At 43.6% G+C, this 18,468-nt stretch overlaps 1 protein-coding gene across 1 annotated transcript; it reads left to right on the top strand.

Annotated features, from left to right (window-relative positions):
* The first annotated feature begins 1,510 nt into the window (after positions 1-1,510).
* On the top strand, positions 1,511-8,492 carry RPS7 (ribosomal protein S7). Its single transcript, XM_082276805.1, has 7 exons — positions 1,511-1,566; positions 2,108-2,189; positions 2,503-2,574; positions 4,145-4,288; positions 5,845-5,909; positions 7,569-7,719; positions 8,372-8,492. Exons 2-7 carry the CDS (start codon positions 2,115-2,117, stop codon positions 8,447-8,449), a joined length of 585 nt encoding a protein of 194 aa, XP_082132931.1. The 5' UTR covers positions 1,511-1,566; positions 2,108-2,114; the 3' UTR covers positions 8,450-8,492.
* Positions 8,493-18,468: the final 9,976 nt, after the last annotated feature.

Genomic DNA, 18,468 nt, shown 5'->3' on the forward strand with positions numbered 1-18,468 from the left:
AATTTAGTCAAAAGTCCACAAATGTTAGAAAACTTGATGACCTGCCTGTTGCAGGTGCTACGGTTGTTTAGGTTGGGGTGTTGGTGTCTTTGTCAGTTTTTTGTTTACAAGAGCTTATTACTCCGCTATTGCATTTTTTAAGTAACAGACTACACACAGTGTTACATCATAATAGCAAATGTGTTTGTATAAGCTTAAACTGGCTGCTCTTAGGGTAATCCAGGGAATCTGAGCACAGAACCAGTGCTCTGAACCCCATTCCTGGGCCTAACATCCCTGGACAGTATGTGCCAAGAGCTGCACGCCTGCCTCCAAGTGGGACTTTCCCTTGAGCAGGAAACCTAAATCAGCCAACAGGGAAGTGTCAAAATGGGTATTTTTTGTCTAGGCGAGGTTTTAGCTCCACTTCAGATATATATACATCCAGGCACTTTTACCTGAATCAACATGCAAGTCACTTCTTTTGAAATTAAGAGTACAGCCTGTTCTATTTATCAGTGTGCAACCCAAGTGTTATTAGAGCCTTCTTTGTTAGACAATAACACAGTATGTAATAAAAAGTGCTTCTACTGATGACAGAGTACGTTGAACCCAGCACTCTCATCTTGAGTTAGTACCTGAACACAGCTGAAGACTCCTGCATTATTTCTAGTCTAGTAACACTCTGGTAAGTGTGATCACTGTGACACTCTCTTAGCAGAAGCAACTGAGAGGTCATGTTTACAGAGGCAAACAAAAACCAAAGTCAGGCTGCCCTGTGCTGGCAGGTGATTGCCCTCACTCCCGGGTTGCCAGCACCCTCCCTGGCATGGTTTTGGCCATGGTCCCTCCAGCACAACGCCTCGCTGCAGGCCTGGGGTGACTGTGCCAGCGCTGCTCCAGCACGTCTCTCCCGCCTTGAAAGGGCTGAACATCAGGGTGAAACTCCCAGACCACTAAATTAACGTGGAGAGATGAAACGGATAAGGCAGGAAAAACACCATCCACTCTCCCACTGCTGTTCGAGCGGTGGCTGCTGCCATCCTGCACAGCCCTGGCGGGAGGGGAGCTCCGCGGGGCAGCCAGAGCCGCGCTTCCTCCGCGGGCTGCGCAAACGGAGCGCACCGCGGTGCTAAGGCCGAGACTCTGGTGGCTCTTCACAGGAGCGGCATTTCGATACCAGAGGCCGAGAACTCCTCCTGTGAGGGGAGCGGCAGGGGCGGACTACGGCGAAGGCCTAGCGTAACAGCGAGGGACAGGATGGGACAACCTTTCCTTCCGTCTCCTTCGCTCCCCGCCGCAGGAAGCGCGTCCTCGGCAAAGGCTAAAGTGGGACGGGAGGGCAGCTCCCAGCGCCCACCTCGCTCCCCGACACTGCGCATGTAACAGCCCGCACCCTCCACTCCAGGACTGTAAATGTCCGCTCGGGCCTCGCAGTGGCGGAGCCGCTGTGTGTCCGCAGTGCCGGCCCTGCCCTTCTTCCTACTCTGGCTTCACCCCGCAGTGGGCGGGGCGAGCGCCTTCCCAGCCCGCGATCTGTCCTGCTCTCGCGAGAGCTCCCCCTTTTCCCGGCCGGCGCGGAGCGAGGTGGGTGCCCGGGCCGGGGCCGCCGTTCCGCCGCTGGGGCCGCCGCGATACGGGACCGGGCTCGGAGCGGGGTCCCCCGCGGCACCGCGGCGTGGGGATGCGCCCGATTACCGCCCGCCCGGCGCCCGATGGCCGCCGGGGCGCGCGGGGCCGGGGGTGGCCAGCCGGCGGGGTTTCCCTCCTCCCTCGTCCGGCGGTGCCCCGCGGAAGGCGGGAGAAGGGAACCGGGAGCAGGGCCCAGGAGCGCCGTTCGCCCTTCGGGCCACTCGTGGGGCTCTGTGAGTGGCGGTCCCGCTCCCCTGGGCTCCCGGGGCCTTGCAGTGGGCCCCGCGGTGGGCAGGCCCCGCGCTCCCCGGGACGCTTTTCCTGTCTCCTGGTGGGCACGCTCTGGAGCGACGTGCTGGGGCTGGCCTGGCCCGTGGGGCGTTCTCTGGCTTAGTTTTGAAGCGGGTGGCTGCGCAGCCGGGTTGCGGAGTCCTCGCTGTGTTTAGAACAGGTGACATATGCGCGGTGACAGCCGAAGTGTTCTTTTGCATTGCAGAAAGGCCATGTTCAGCTCTAGCGCCAAGATTGTGAAGCCTAATGGCGAGAAGCCAGATGAGTTCGAGTCTGGTATATCCCAGGTAGGTGGCTTTTCCTTGTGCTCTTTGGCAATTCACTTCAACTTACAGAGACAATTATCCAGACCGTAAACTTCGAGGTTCATCCTGTCTAAACGTGTTTTCTTTCCTAGTTTTACTTGGGAACTGAGTCACTTAGCATGTGTTTCCAACTTGTTGGATGTTGGTGTGTCTCATAGGAAGTTAAATCTTTGATATTGACTGTGGTGAAAAGTATGTATAGCTGCTCTCTGGCACTGTGTACACACTTTGGTCTCAAGGGTTCTCATGAGTTGAAGTGTATGTAATGGATCATTCCACAACTTCACTTTTCTAGGCTCTGCTGGAGTTGGAAATGAACTCCGACTTAAAGGCTCAGCTGCGGGAGTTGAACATCACAGCAGCTAAGGTAGGTTGGACCTTCCCCATCGAGAACTGGGTGGTGACTTGTTCTGCGTATGTTTAATTTTTGTGGATGTTAATGTCTTACGGCCTGTGATGGTTTTGTTGTGTGCTGTTGTGGCTTCTGTTCTGGTATTTGCTGTTAGCACGTAGGATTTTGTAATAGTGTTTTTCTTAGGAACTAGTCTGAAAAGTCACTGTAAAACTCCAAATAGCAGTTTAGTGTGTTAAATAAAAGTGTTTAAAAACGAAGAATCTACATTAAATGTCTGCAGATTGAGTTTGGGGTCTGACGCTGGCTTTTTGCTGTAGATATTGGCTGGAAATGTAGGTGTTTCAGAAACTTTGTCATAAACTGTTATTAATACTCTTTGTAAAAAAATTCTTTGTGAGTCTCTTATGTACAAGTAATAGGTGGTAGGTGGATTAAGGCAGAAGACTGACTTGGTCATGTAGCTTAGCCTGCTTGTACATTTCAATTTTAGATCATGCAGACAGCTGAAACATCAAGAAAGAAAAGGAAGAAGACAATTACTGGAAAAGGAGGAAGAAAATTAGTGTTAGAATTTGTCAGCCTGGGAGACTGGATGGCAGCAATGAAGCTGGTTACTGCAACCAGAAACTTACGTGGGCTGCTTTTGGCTCTTGCCCAGGCCCACCAGTACAGACATAGGGTCTGACTGCTTAGAGCTCAGTTAAAGAATGTGGGAATGCAGAAAGCAGCTTGGTGTGTGAGCTGAGGGGCCTTCAGAAGAAACAGCATCTCTGGAAGTGGAGCAATGCCAGCTGTCCTTTCTGAAGGGTTTTTAGAAACGTGTTTGTCGCTGCTTGATTTTATTGTGAGAGATCTCCCATGGGCACCTTAGCTGGCTCATATGAAAGCATAGCTGGTGAAAAACAATCCATCCTTCCATTCTGTTGGAGAATGAGGATGTCTCTGCAGCCAATTTCATGGGAGAAGTGCCTTGTAAGGCTATGGAAACTTCTTTGGGTTTGGTCAGCTACTGGAGAGATAAATCAGGGGAGAAGTAGCCTGTCTTAGTGTATTGTAATCCTGTTGGCATTTGGATGGGTGAGAAATGGTTTGAATGAGTAGTGATGCAGGCCTAGCCAAGTGGTGGACAGAACGTGATTTCCATGAAGCAGTAGATTAAAAGTAAGATATTCGTTCCCTTGAACTTTGTCTGGAGTCTGCAGTAGAGGCAAGTAATTTTTGAAACTGTGTATCAGCACAACTGCAGATGTGATAGTAAGCATTCAGTATAGTTACAATTCTAGCATCCGAGTCTGATCCTGCAGAAGGAATGGGCTTTGCTGTTCAGAGGATGTTATTCTGAAAGGGGTGGTGGAATTTACTGCCCAATCACTCCTCCACAGCAAAACAAATGCTCTGATAGAGGTTTTTCTGTTCACTGCTTTGTCTGTAGAGCATTAAGGCAGATACTGCTCTGTGATGCACTCCCCGCCCCACAGAGTCAGAAGCAAGACTATCAATACCTGTGCTCAGGGGATTCACGGTCAAACCAAACATGACTTCTTGACCCCCAGCTAATGCTTACTTTGTACTTCTGTTTCAGGAAATTGAAGTGGGTGGTGGCAGAAAAGCCATCATTATCTTCGTACCAGTTCCTCAGCTGAAGTCCTTCCAGAAGATTCAGGTGCGGTTAGTTCGGGAGCTGGAGAAGAAATTTAGTGGAAAACATGTGGTGTTCATCGCTCAGGTAAAAAAACCCTTAGAATCACAAAAATGTTGATTTGAAGGGATCTATGGAAGTGCTCTAGTCCAGGCTCACGCATGTTCCGGTGTTGCATTACCCGTTCAAGGTAATAGTGATAGTAATTCATTGTACCAGCAGGAAATGTAGTGTCTGGTGGATGTTAACTAAAACTATTTCAGCTGGCAGCTATGCAAACTTGGTGAGATGCAAAGGTTTTTCATGGAGGATATAACTTTCTTGTTCTGGCCTCTTCTACTCCTTCAGAAGTTTGAGATGCAAAGCTTTAAAGTAAAAGGGAGCAAATATTAATATATTGCTTACTAAGCACTTCAAATATAAGTTAATAGGAAAGGAGGAAAAAACCTCATCCAAGTTCTAAATATATGATAGGAGCTAAGGCTTGAAAAGGTGTTGGTGGGATCTCTGGGCCATACTTAAGGGTTGGACAAACTAGGAATCTGTCTGCAGAGTGGACAACTAGTTAGACTGAAGCTAGCTGAAAATTTTTCATGATATATTTAAGAGATGGAGCACCTTACTCTGAATCTTTTTGGGGCCAAGAAGATTTATTTTAATAAAGTGCCTCTGGCTCACTTCACCTAAAGGTTCTTCACACAGAGGGTGATTGGGCACTGGAACAGGCTCCCCAGGGAAGTGGTCTGACAGGGTTCAAGAAGCGTTTGGGCAATACTCTTGGGCACATGGTGTGACTTGTGGGGATGTTTTGTGCAGGGCTGGGAGTTGGACTCAATGATCCTTGTTGGTCTCTTCCAACTCAGCATATTCTGTGATTCTGTAAAATTCTGTGATTCTGTAATCCCCTGAGAATTCCTTATCAGTTCAGAAGGGAATATGTGCTTTTGAGTATGACATGACGCAATTTGGATTATGGTAACCCCATCATGAATACAGTCATGGAGAAGCTGTGGTGTGATGTGATGCAGGTGGCTAAAACTGCATCCAAAATGTTTTATAACATCTACCTTTGCAGTAGGGAAGTAGAAAATAAGTTTTACTTACCTAAAGTAGTATAAATTCATTTAGATCCTAATTTTGGAACAGGTTACATTTAAGCCAGGGTTTGATCTGGATTGTGCAATACATCTTAAATGCTAGTTTTAGTAATAAGATGTCACCAAGCTCACTGTGGAACTGAGCTCACTACTCTGGTTTGCACCAGAGGCTCAGTGTAACAGAAGTTTAAAATGTCCTGGGATTTCAGTTCCCAAAGAAGTGTGTTAGCAGTGCTAATGAGACACAGTAAACTACTGTGGTTGTATTCCTGGGGAGGGGGTATGAAGTACAAATCTTTTATTTCGGTACACTGAATACAGTAGTAATTGAGAAATACAGCCGTACAACACCTCACCTTCTGCAGGCAACTCTAGTTCTCCAGTTTCTAATGCTGGTGTATCTTTAAGGATACTTAAGTCTATCTTTTTGGCTTTTCATGCATCAGTTTCTAGTGTGGGGGAGAAGGTGCACATGCTGGGGGTGTTTCTGAGTTGATTGTAACCACTAGATACTGAGAAATGCCTTTTTTTCTTTTGCCTTAACAGAGAAGGATTCTGCCCAAGCCAACAAGAAAAAGCCGCACAAAAAACAAGCAAAAGCGTCCAAGGAGGTTAGTAAATAATACTGATTCAGTATGCCAGCCTTCTTTTGTAACTGGTAGTTTAGTCAAGTAATGGTTAGCTGAGTTTTTGAGAAGTTGTTCAGGTGATTGGGTGGTCTTGTCCTTTCTCCTACTGCTTGAAATAGCATCATTTGACTGCTAAAGTGTGTGGTAGAAAGTTCGCCTTTGGGCACTGTGTTGCATTTCTTAGCACTCAATTTGTATTTCCAGCTACAGCTATAGGAAATTTTTAGCTAGCAGTGCTGGCTTATAAACCCCAACCTGCTGTTTCTGTTACCACAGTGTGCTGACAAGACCTATTTTTTTTTTAAGTTGTAGGAAAAGCCTGTTCCACATCACATATTAGACTGTGCAGAAGTCAAGGCTTGCACACTGAAAGGGATGCAGTGAGGGAGAGAGTGGCTGAGGAGGGGTGTAGGTACGAGTACTAGTCCCTCTGGATGTGAATTTGATAGCAATAGTATAGTCATTTGTGTTAAATGGCCTTCCTGCTCTCATCTAGTCACTTGATTGCTAGACATGCAACACTGCTATGTCTCTCTGGATGTCAGTGCCTCATATATGTGTTGCTATATCATTATGTAAGTCCGTGTCTTAAAAGCGTGTCTCCTTTATGACATGTGGCATGTGTTGTGGCTCCTCCCTGCCCCAGTATTATACCTGTGTCATGTGTTACTGTATTTCGTAGTTTTCAGGTGTGGATTTTTAAAGTGCAGTTTCACGGTACTCATCTAGCGGCAGTCCTGCCTTTGGAGGACTCTGCTGTGTTCTATTAAAACTAGCACTGCACAGTGGTTAGAGAAATTGGCATTTGTGTCTGAGTAGCATGCTGCCACTTTGTGCCCAGAGGAAGGCAAGTGTGTGGGACTGCCCCTGTCTCAGCCTGAGATGAGATCAGGCTGCTGTGTTGCTTTGGATGTCTGTGTCCCTTAGCTATCCCAGTCTTGTCAGGTGTGAAGTGCTGCTGTAGACACAGGTGTTAGTTACTAGTGATACTGCTCTGAAACTGTGGCTTGGGATGCTGGAAGTCTTAGTGGTTCTTAGACTCATGTAAAATAACCTGGGCCACCTTTTCTTGTGTTGGCTCACTAATGGACAGTTCAAGAAAGACGCATGGAGACCTCAGTCTTCTAAGCATGGACTCAATTTACCAGCTAGTCTTTTTCTGTATTACAGTGGTCTTCTAAGCTGCTTGGGTTTAGGCAGATAAAGAAACCAGTGTTTTCAAAACTGGGTCTCCTATGAATGTACTCTGTGCAGCTGAGGATACTCACACACTTAAACTCTTCCAGTCAGTGTGTCTGGCAGAGTTGCAGATGGAGCAGTTTGGTTTTGATTTAAATATTCATTAAATGTGTAGAAATAGAAGAATGTTTCAGGGCTGTTGCCACAAAACAACATGTAATCTAAAATATCAGAAGCCTGGCTACTTTTTCTTGTTGTGCAGTCATTAAGTTGCTGCACTCTGTAGAATTTTGCTTTTCTTTTTTCATGACCTGTGATAGTGTTGTATTGTCACACTGCAGCATTAAATAGTAAAAATAACACTGAATTTTCAGTCAGAGCATGCTATGGAAGATTTAAACCTTGTCAAACTGGAAAATTTTCAAGAGGATATGTTTTAATGATATAAATGTGGCATTTCAGCCGTACACTTACTGCAGTGCACGATGCTATTCTTGAGGACCTGGTCTTCCCAAGTGAAATCGTGGGCAAGAGAATCCGTGTAAAACTGGATGGCAGCAGGCTTATAAAAGTCCATCTGGACAAAGCACAACAGAACAATGTTGAACACAAGGTAAATAAAAAAACTTACTTTCTCATGCAGGTCAGGGTGACATTATGACATCCCTAAGAGACTGCTTAGGGATACAGCAAAAGACTTGCCTTTTGGCTTGTGGCAGTGAAGATGCTTCTGTTTGTATGTGGAGTAGAGTGCTGAAATAGAGGCAAGACAGTTTTGAACTAAAGCTCGAGTTCAACTTGCCAAAGCCCCTGGATTATAAAGTAGCTATATTGGTTCCCTCATGGGACCAGACAGTGTTCTACTGGGTTTTTTGTGTGTATAGGGGTTGGTTGGGTTGCTTGGTTTGTTTGTTTGTGGTTTTCTTTTTGTTGTTTTTCAATTGAAGCACTTAGTTTTAACCTTGAACAGATGTGTTCAGTAAAGCCTGCACTTTGCTTCGTTTTTTTTCTGGAGTGGGGAAATGGGGGGGTTTGTGTTTGGGCCTGCTGAGCTCTTGGGGTCTCATACTATTGCAAATCAAAGAAGGTCCAATACTCTAGAGAAAATGTATCTTTTGTGTCAATCCTCAGCTACCTTAATCTGGCAGAAAATAACTGGTCTCAGAGTGAAGATACACTGGCAAATAGTATAGTACCTTAAGTATGTTAACTGAGAGTTACTTGTTTACACAGCATGTATAAGCAAGATTTATTTGTCTTCACAGGTGGAAACATTTTCTGGTGTGTACAAGAAGCTCACAGGCAAAGATGTGGTGTTTGAATTTCCAGAATTCCAGCTGTAAAATGCAAAAAAATGGCTGAATAAACAACTGTTCATATAACAGAGTAATTTCATATAAATTTTGAATTCCATAAACACAGATGGGGATTAACTGGTTCATGGGACTTTGCCACTGTCTGGAGAGTGACACCTGTGAATCAAAGTATTAAGTCCCCAGCATTTTAATGGTAGCCCTCTTAGGTGTTTATTGGCACTGTTGCAACACAACTGGACAAAAGAGTCCAGAGTCTGCAAAAAGAATTTGTAATGAAAAACCTAAATATTCCAAATCTCGCCTTTTGGGGAAAATACAGAGAATTACTGTAGAGCAGTGGAACTCCCGAGTTTTGCACACGAGATACCGGTTGGAGACCTACATGTTCCTGACACGGGAAGAAGTCAACTAGCAGGTGGTGTGTGACTTACAAAATATGTAGAAATGACACCTGAATTAGGGGTTTGAATTCTTAGGAAATGTGTTGGGGGAGGCATAGGTTGATTTTGAGGTAACTTGCTCTAAGTGGCAGCATTTCTGACCAGTTCTTGCCTAAAAGCAGACTCTGTAGTTTCTCACCTTTATCAGACTGAAATGGGAAGGAATTTTTACATCTTGAGTGCTTGACTACATCACCGGACAAAAACTACAGGTTTTTTAGGTATTGATCTTGCTTTCAGAAATGTTTAGGATTTTTTTTTAGATGATGTTTTAACATGGTTCTGTACATGCTTGGTGATACAGGGAGAAGTGGGGAAGGACTAGATGTATCAGCATCCGAAGGCTGATAATGTCTCAGAAACATTACATTTTTTACTTCAGTATCTGTGTTAAAGAACATCTTACACAAGCACAGAGGGGAGCATGGAGTTGGTCATGTAAAGTTCTGAGCAAATTATATGAATTTAGTACTTAATTGTCCTACTAAACATAGTATTAGGAGTGTTTAACACAGTAAAAGACAATTCTGGAGTCACTATTAAGTGGAGAGCTAAGTTGGGAACAAGTTGTGTGGCAGGAGCACTTAATAACTTGCATTTTCCTACCTGAGAATAGATGGAGAAGTGCCACTCACCAAGGGTCTTTGTACCTTTACTTCCTTTTTCTGTTTACTGTAGTTTTGGTTGCTTCCTATTTGACACCTCTTCTTCAGCTATGGAGAGCTAAAAGGTTAAAACAAGTTCTGCGTTGCTTTTGCATTGAAAAAATGAAGACTTTAAAAGTTATAGCATGGCTTAGTAGGGTGAGATGGATAGCCCTTGCTGTTACTTTTGGTGCTGAGAATACAAAGAGGGAAAACGTGCCCTGTTGCAATTAGTTGATTTCCTGTTACTTGCTGACAAGGCTTGAATATTTGCACAAAAAGCAGGCTGTATCTTTGAAGAAGTTGGTTTACCTTAAGGCCTTTTCCTATTTCCTTTTCAAACTTCTGTCTCTGGAGTATAACTTAATTCCTTATTTATTCCTTGACTATTGTTCATCTTGGATGATTCAGCAGAAGTGAATTCATCAGCTTCCCTTAGAATGAGATGAGAGGAGTTGTAGGTATATAACAAGCCCAAATCCTGGCTGCTTTTGTGGAGGATAATTGTAAAAGGTCTTACAGTAGGGTTGCCATAACTTTTAAATTCAAGTTTTCATTGCAAAAATGAATATTACTCAGATTGGAAATGCCACCTCATCTAGTCCCCCAAAAATCTAATCTTGAGTCAGACACGTTACCAAGCTTCCCACTAAAACAGTCACAGGTGGCAGCCTGTGCAAACAGACCTTGGCTGGTGTGGGCTGGAAGAAGCAGCTTGGGGAGTATGTGGAGACTTACCAGATGTTACCTACCTTTAGTTAGAGGCTGGTGAGTCTGCTGGGGCTGTGTAGCCTCTGCAAGGAGAGGTGATCCTCAGCAGGCTTTGCTAGACAGCATTTCCTGTTCTATAGTGAAATGTAACTCAGGTTTCATCTCTTCATAGTACTAAAAATGTCACTTAAGTTTCTTTTGAAGCACTGGGGGGGGGGGGGGGGGTAGGGGGTAAGTGGGGGAGGAGAAATCCAGTAAACTGAACATAAAGATTACAAATGTTCCCAGGCATTGCCAGCTGCCTATGGATTTTTCTTGGATCTTGTTGCAAGCCCTCTTGAACTATATGATATGCAAAGGCTCACAATGGCCCCATAAGCAAATTCTTGGAGGGAAAGAATAATGCTGTCAAAGCTCTTTATGGTTTTTACATAAACTAAGCTACAAGGAAAGGTGAATTTTTGTGGCATAAAAATACAAGGCTGTGTGTTTGCAAAAGACTTCATAGTCTTAGTTTACCTTTATTTACAGACTCCCTTGTGTGTTTGTGTCAGTGATACAGTCAGACAACTCCCTCTGTCCCTTGACAAGCATACCAAGTGCATGCCTGCAATCTGGAAAGTCAGTTTGATGCCATCTGGTCAAGTGCTAATGAGGCTGCTGGAACGCTGGTGTCAAATGTTACCTTAACCTAAGCAAATTCCATGTGAGATGATGCTAGACTTTTCCTATACCTTTGATATGCTGGCACAGTTGAACTCTGAACATGGGATTCACCACGGGTTTTATCAGCTGCTCTGGGTGAAAAAGTGGGGAGGCATTCTGTACCAAGACTATGCAGTAGTAGTATTTGGGTAGTATCCATGCGGAGAGACAGTCATATGCTGAAGTTCTTTCCTGTAGTAGCTCCAAATGAGAAGCAAGGGGTTTACATCTGTTAAGTGCTCATGACACTTCCACCTGATATTAGAGCTTCACTTGTTTATTTCATGAATCCTTTCACTATGTCTTCAAATATTTTTGCCTGTGTGAGGAATGTGAGTAAGACTGATCCCTGGTGATTTTTCTTCGAAAAGGTCTGTAGCTGTGCCACAATTGTAGTGTAGCAGAACTTGCTTGAAGTTTTGGGTGGTAAGTGCTTTACCTGTCTTGTATTAATAGGATAACTTGATACATGATAACATCATGTCTGAGTAGCCCCTCTTGAGTGTAAGTGGGAGCAACTGGTGAGTTTCAGTGTAGTGATACCAAGCAACATTTAATGGAAATCCTATCACTCCTGCATTGTGGGCTGAAATAATCTATTTCCTCTTCGTTTTTCCTAAATTTTCCAAGTGGGAGGCCTGAGTTTGATTCTCAATTACATCTGAAGGTCAGAGCAATGCTGAAAAGCTAGACCTTCTCCAGTTTGTGGGATGTGCTATCTAGGCCACTAGACGTTTATCAGAAAGACAGAAAAAAAGATGTTGATTACAGAAAATTATGAAGCCTCATAAAATGAAGGCTGGTAGTCAGGCTGAGGGAGTGTGAGTTTCCCTGTCTCCAGTAGGGGCTGACTGCAGCGCTGATCAGTGTGAGTAATTCACTGCTGTTTAACAAAGTCCCTTTGCCCTGCCCCTTGCTGCCTGCCTTGAGGGCGCTCCTGTGAAAACACTGCTGACATGAACACATGAACGTCTTTGTACTAGTGCTCTGTTCCTTACAGAGAGATACGAGTAAAGGACCTTATCTATGTATTGCCATCAAGAGAAGAAAGTGTGTTGGATTTGTTAAGTCTGTGAGTTCATGTATCCCCTCTTCTACCTTCCAGTTACTCTTCCAGGAAAGTAATTCTTAAGCTTAGCAACATGCAGTTGCTGTTTGATGTTGCTAAATGATTAATAGCCAATGTTTTTAATTATTGTGTATCAAGTTAACATGTGGCTCAGTTGTGATCTGCCCCTGGAGCAGCAAAAATAGAATTAAATCCAAGCACTGAGGAGATTATTCCAGTTTTAGAGATGAGTAACAGAAAAAGTGCTACTGCTGCAGTGAATGCTGATTATAAATTTTATACAAAAAGAAAATTAATGCAGCATCACTAATGAAGTTGAAGGCCAGATTTTACACAGTTGCAGGTAAAGTTAATCCTGTGTTGCTGTAGCCACACTGATCTTTCCCACCATACATCTCATGTATTGCGCAGCAGAGGTGCTAAGGAGAGCTTCTGCTGTCTGTGTCCACAGAGGGCAGAGGTGCTGGGGCTGTGCTAAGGGGTGCAGATGGATGGATATCTTCACAGGGACAGATCTGCAGGCTGAGCTTTAGCAGGATTGTCTTAATGCTTAATAAAGTTGTTTCCTATTTTCTTGGCTAAAGAGATACTGTTGCATGAAGCAAAGAGAATAGGACACATCATTGTGCTGCCCTGAGAGCAGAGGAGGGGTGGTACTTGGCGTGCTTGTGTACATGTCTGTACCATGGAGGAGTCCCTCATCTGCTGCATCTTCTTGCTACTTGCAGGAGTTTTTTGGTAATGCCCTGGGAGGCTTAATGTGGGCTGGTTAGTGAGGCAGCTCTTACTTTCAAGAGCTGGAACAGCATTTGTGATGGCCTGCAATAAACAGCTCCAGCAATTGAGCTCAGATACTGATTTCTTAGAGAGTTTGGATATTGGAAATTATCATCCTTTGGAAAAATCTGATTGGGAAATGCTGATACCATTGGATGCTTTGCTAAACCAAAGGGAGAATCAGGGCCATTTCATATCTTAAGATTTTTAAATAAGTATTGTGTTTAATCCTCTTACAGATGCAAAGATAATGCCAACTCACTAAGCAAAGAGCAGAAAAATTTGCCTGGATGCTCCTAAAATGTATTAGTGTATTTTTTCCTGTTTTCTAAAAACTTTTTATTGTCCTTTTATAACCAGTTGGATTTTCTCTGCATGGGTTGGCTTTGGGCCAATGTGGTATTTAACCTGACTTTAAAGACTGAGGAAAAGTTGTGTAGTGGGTCAAGCTGAGGTAGCTGGCCTAAGTGGTGTCTTGCTGTATTGAAACATAGAATGGTTTGGGTTTCAAGGGACCTTAAGGATGATCTGCTAAGTCCCCCCTGCTGTGGGCAGGGACACCTTCCACCAGATACGGTTGTTTAAAGCTCCATCCAACCTGGCCTTGAGCACCTCCAGGGATGGGGCGTCCACAGCTCTGGGAAGCCTGTTCCAGTGTCTCACCACCCTCACTGTGAAGAATTCATAGTATCCAATATAAACCTGCCCTCTTTCCATTTGAAGCCTTTCTGCCTTGTCACTACATGTCTTGTAAAAAGTCCCTCTCCAGCTTTCTTTTAGCCCTACCCCCCCTTTAGGTAATGGAAGGTGCTCTAAGGTCTCTCAGGAGCCTTCTCCAGGCTGAAGAAGCCTGACTCTTTCAGCCCATGTTCATTAGAAAGGTCCTTCAGCCCAGCTCTGATTGTGTTTGTTAGCCCTCCTCTGGACTCATTCCAACAGGTCCACATTTTTTTTATGTTGGGGGTCTCAGAGCTGGATGCAGCACTGCAGGTAGGCTCTCCTGAGAGAGGAGTAGAGGGACAGAATCACTTCCCTCAACCTGCTAGCCACACTTCTTTTGATGCAGCCCAGGATGTGATTGGATTTCTGGGCTGCAATGCACATTGCCAGGTCATGTTGAGCTTCTCATCAACCAACACCCCCAAGTTGTTCTTCTCAGGGCTGTTCCTGATCCATTCTCTGCCCAGTCTGTGTTTATGCTTGGGATTGCCCCAACCCAGGTGCAGCCCATTGCACTCGGTGGTGTTGAACTTCATGAGGTTTGCACAGACCCATCTCAAGCCTGTCAAACAGATCTGTTTTCTTGCAGATAGGACTCACATTTTCCTTAGTCTTCCTTATATCAGTGATGTACCTAAAGAAGCCTTTTTTGTTGCCTTTGATGTCCCTGGCCAGATTTAATTCTCCCAGGGCATGTTAGCTTTCCTAACATGATCCCTGGTTGCTCAGACAATCTCTATTCCTCCCAGGCTACATGTTCTTGCTTCCACCCTCTTCAGGCTTCCTTTCTGTGTTTCAGTTTGTCTAGTCCTTGTTCCTTTGTACTGGTATAGCATGGCCTCTGAAGGCTGTCCGTTTCCATCCAGCAAAGGGTGGCAGAAAGACTGAATCAGCTCTTGAAGTGCTACAGTGTCCCGGACAGGCATGTTAATATAAGAAAGAACTTAATAACCAATGGCTGTTGTGACCTGGTGATGACCTAAGCTGCTCCCACATGGTCCATGCATCAGTACCCCAGCTTGCACATAATAGCTTGATTTAGATGATGCACCAGTACGGCTACACAGTTTCCAGTCAGTTTTTGGAGTGGGAAGAGGTTACTTAGGCCCTTCTGTATGGGGACTATGCCTTTCTCTCTCTCATGTGAAAGGAAACTTGCTTATTCTCCCTTTTCCTAGAGAAAACACTTTCACTGCATTTATAGTGTTTGCCCTTTCCTTTTGAACTCTGGTCATTTATGTTTATGTTTTCACTTCTGCTCCCCCAGTGTTGAGTCCTACCTTTTCTATGGACTTTCCATGAATGGCTCTATTTCTCCATTATATTCTGTTTCTGGCCTTAAAGTTATTTGCCTGTGTTTACAGGGAGAGTAGATATGTATGTAAATGGAATTGTCTTTGCCATGGTAATATGATCTTCAAAGGCTTGGACTACAGTCACTTTGCAGCATTCTTTACATAAAATGTTTGTCTTGGTGAGTTGCTGCCAACAGAGTGCTGCAAGGGCTCAGTCCTGCTAATTGCCTTCTGCTTCCACTGAACTGATGGGGCTTGTATGCATAAAAAATGAACTTTGAAATTCGAGTTGCATGGTCCTTATACAGTTATGTTCATATTCTACCATTTTGCCCTTTCTTTACTGAGGTAATCTGGAAGTTATCATTGGCTCTTAACTTTTCATGACCATTTGGTGCGTGTTAAAATACAGGAGTCCATAGCAGCAGAGGAGGGTAGCTAGGTTCCAGTCCAACAGGGAAACATTTATGAAGGTAGTCCACAGGGAGTCCTGAGTATTAGGCATCACTACCTCTTATTGTATCTGATTTTGTCTTTGCCGTCAAAGCTGGTCAGCGTGTGCTGTGCTGTGGGCTAACAAAATACAAGCTGTTCTGGGAAAGAAGGCTGCACACCCCAGGCTTAGGGAGAGGTTTGCTGGGAGAGAGGATGTAATGTCAAGAGCAAAGCAGGAAGAGAGTGCATCACACATGTCATCAGCTTGTACTGCAAGCCACACCACAGCACAAAATTCTCAGTGGAGTGGACCTACACATCAAAAGAGATCTGAAAAATGATAAAGAAGTGAACACACAGATGATTCTATTGCAGCTTTCTCTAGCCCCTCAGTCTAAAACCTTTTCTGTGTTCTGATACTTTCCTCATCTTGGGACTGTGGAAGATGGAAAGGAACCTCCCACTACTGCCCTTAGCTCCTGTCCTGGTTTCCAGTAAGAGGTCGCATATTCGGGGTTGCCCAGGCTGCTAGCCCACAGGTTGCTTGCTTATAGCACAACCCCTCAAACCTTATCTGGAAAAACTGGGAGGAGGGAACAGTGGCATGAGATGGACGGAGACAGAGGATTCACAAGATTTTTTTGTAGCTATCAGAGCTACAGTCTTAAAAATATAGCAGCTTTTCATCAGAGGGTATTAATTGGTATAGTCACAAGTGGTACGCTATATTTGGCCTGAAAATTGAGAGTGAAACCGTTTCTATCTGTTGAAGTATAAACTGCTGTGACTGAGGGGGGGTGTTCTCAAAATCCCACTTCCCAGAATCAGCTGGCCCCATTTTTTTGCTGCTCAAATGCATGTGGACTACTGTGGTTTATCCAGGCCTCAAATTAGTTTAGCTGTTTAAGGTAAAACCCAGAGTTGTGCAACTATTTAGAAGCTATAGTGAAAGACCACTAAAGTCCTATCAAAAGATGTTTTAAAAAAACCCCCCAAAATTTTGTGAAGATGCCTGCCATGCAGATATGTAAATTTAGCATTTACATTGTTGTGGGGTGTTCAGACATGGCTCTGAAACAGTTGCATGTTTTACTCAAGTCAAGAATGCTGCAGCCAATTGGAAGAATGGAGAGGATTTCAGTGAGGGGAGAGTGTGTTAATTATCCACACAAGATGTTCACATTCAGTGCTGCGTTTCATGTGTTTTCATATCTGCTGAAGCAAAGCAAGGAAAGTGTCGTGCTAGGGCAGTGTGCATGCATGGCTTAGAGCTGAATAGATGTAAATGGTTAAAAAGGGGTTCTCTGCTAGAGAGGAGGAGGGGAAAGTAAGTGTGCATTCCCAAAAAAGTACATTCCCAAAATAAAAAGCTTACATCATGGACCTCTTCAGTTTTCCCACACTTCTTCCCTAATTATTGTCCTGCAGGACAGCTGATCTATTTCAAACAGGAAGCTGTTTACAGATAACACTTGCAACTGTTTTGTCTGATTTGTTGAACTGTCGAAAAGCAAAAGACAACCTCTTTTCAAATTAAAAACTGTCAGACTTCTGTAAACAGCAGCAATGAGGTTCATCTGTGCAGTGTCCCTGCAGGCACAGAGCGTTGTGCAGTTCCCATTCTCTCAGCAGCCATAAGGTAAGAAACTTTTATGCTTTCACTCTCTAAAAACATATAGAGGAAAAAGTCTGGAGGTTTGTTAGGGGGCTGCTTTGTATATGGCAAAATATGATTGACAATCCCCAAATAGTAGGGGAAGGTAAAGGAAAAAAGAGCTTGCTCGAGTCTATCGGATAACATTGGACCTTTCTATTGAGAAGCACCCATGTGGGTTAGATCACTGAATGCCTGTTTAGTGTAGGGGGGTTGTATTTAAAATACACAAATGCCATTGGAAGAGCTCCCTTTCCTTTTAGCAGGGAAGGAGAAAACAGTATATGAATTTTAACTTTTCTTACAACTGAAATTTTAGTTCATTATTGAGTTGTAATTCCTGGTAACAGATACAGGCAGTTGTCTGTTTTCCACTTTTAAAAGTGATCTTTTAATACAGCTGCAAAGCAAAGAATGAAGACTGGCATTGCAGAAGTGAAACATATGACAGAAGGACCAGTAAGGGCTGGAATTACACCACTGGATAATTAAGAGCAATCTCAGTGTAAACCAAATCATTCCGGGATAGCACTATGCAAAAATGCTTAGTGAGCTATAAGGAGGTATATTGATACAAAATCTTGATCCAAGTGAGTAGGAATATGAGAGTTAAGCCATACTTCAGTAAGCAGAAGGGCACATGCCTGCTTTTCAGTCATGAGCTATGAAAAGTAGGATTCATAAGGGACTTGCAAGTTTCCATTCTGACCTCTGTGCATGCATATGTGTTCAGTATAGGGAGTGAAATTTTGGAGCAGGATTGTTTTCTAGCAAAATCAAATCACTGTGGAGAACTGAAATACCTGACTTTACTTGCCATACATGAAACAGAGCAATTGGACTGGAAATACTATGGTTTTGATTCTTGGGTATTGAAAGATTTTTAAAATGTGGCAAATGTAAAAACTGTTGTCCTATGTTTTCTGCTCCGTAGCTGAGATCTTTGTACTTCATATGTATGTGATTGTTTACATGATCATGAACATTTAAGGCATTATCGTGATCAGAAAATATAAAACAAACACTGATTTAAAGGTCACACTTACAACACTGATACTATCCCTAAAATTTTAGTATGCTACTGATCCAGCATAAATACGGTGTGCCAGTGTTCTAGACAAGAAGTAAGACTTCCAAGTTGAGTATTCCTTTTAAAAACGTTTGGAATGTGTTTCATAAAACTCTTATATGTATCTGTTAAAATGAAATTATTGTTTTAATTAATACATAGAAAATGTGTAACTTAAATTCATAGTCAAAATAACATTTTAAACGTGGCATAGTCCTACAGTCAACAGAGAATTGCCCTGTGTAAGCAGCAGACATCTACTGTGTAATTTCTAATTGTAGGTTATGTTCAAGGCTATTTTTTTCTGATTATTTTGAGTGATTTTACACTGTTTCTAAAGTTCTTTTTAGTCATCTCTAGGGCTGTCCAAAAATTCTTGAACCAGAATCCTTTTGAAGTAGGAAGACTTTTGGCAGAGCAGCTTTTAAAAGAAAGTGTCAGTTTTCTGGGATAGTTTAGTTCTTTTGTCAAATTATTTTGGCTGAAAACCAGGAGAGTTTAGCCAAAAATATTCTCATGGTGTCTCT

Source organism: Coloeus monedula (genome assembly GCF_965178545.1).
Source record: "Coloeus monedula genome assembly, chromosome: 2".
Taxonomy (NCBI): domain Eukaryota; kingdom Metazoa; phylum Chordata; class Aves; order Passeriformes; family Corvidae; genus Coloeus; species Coloeus monedula.

Excerpts from the sequence above, each read along its gene's own strand:
- RPS7 (XM_082276805.1), top strand. The coding sequence starts at position 2,115 with ATGTTCAGCTCTAGCGCCAAGATTGTGAAGCCTAATGGCGAGAAGCCA. Across the intron at positions 2,190-2,502 it reads TCGAGTCTGGTATATCCCAG|GCTCTGCTGGAGTTGGAAAT; the intron begins GTAGGTGGCTTT and ends TCACTTTTCTAG. Across the intron at positions 2,575-4,144 it reads TGAACATCACAGCAGCTAAG|GAAATTGAAGTGGGTGGTGG; the intron begins GTAGGTTGGACC and ends CTTCTGTTTCAG.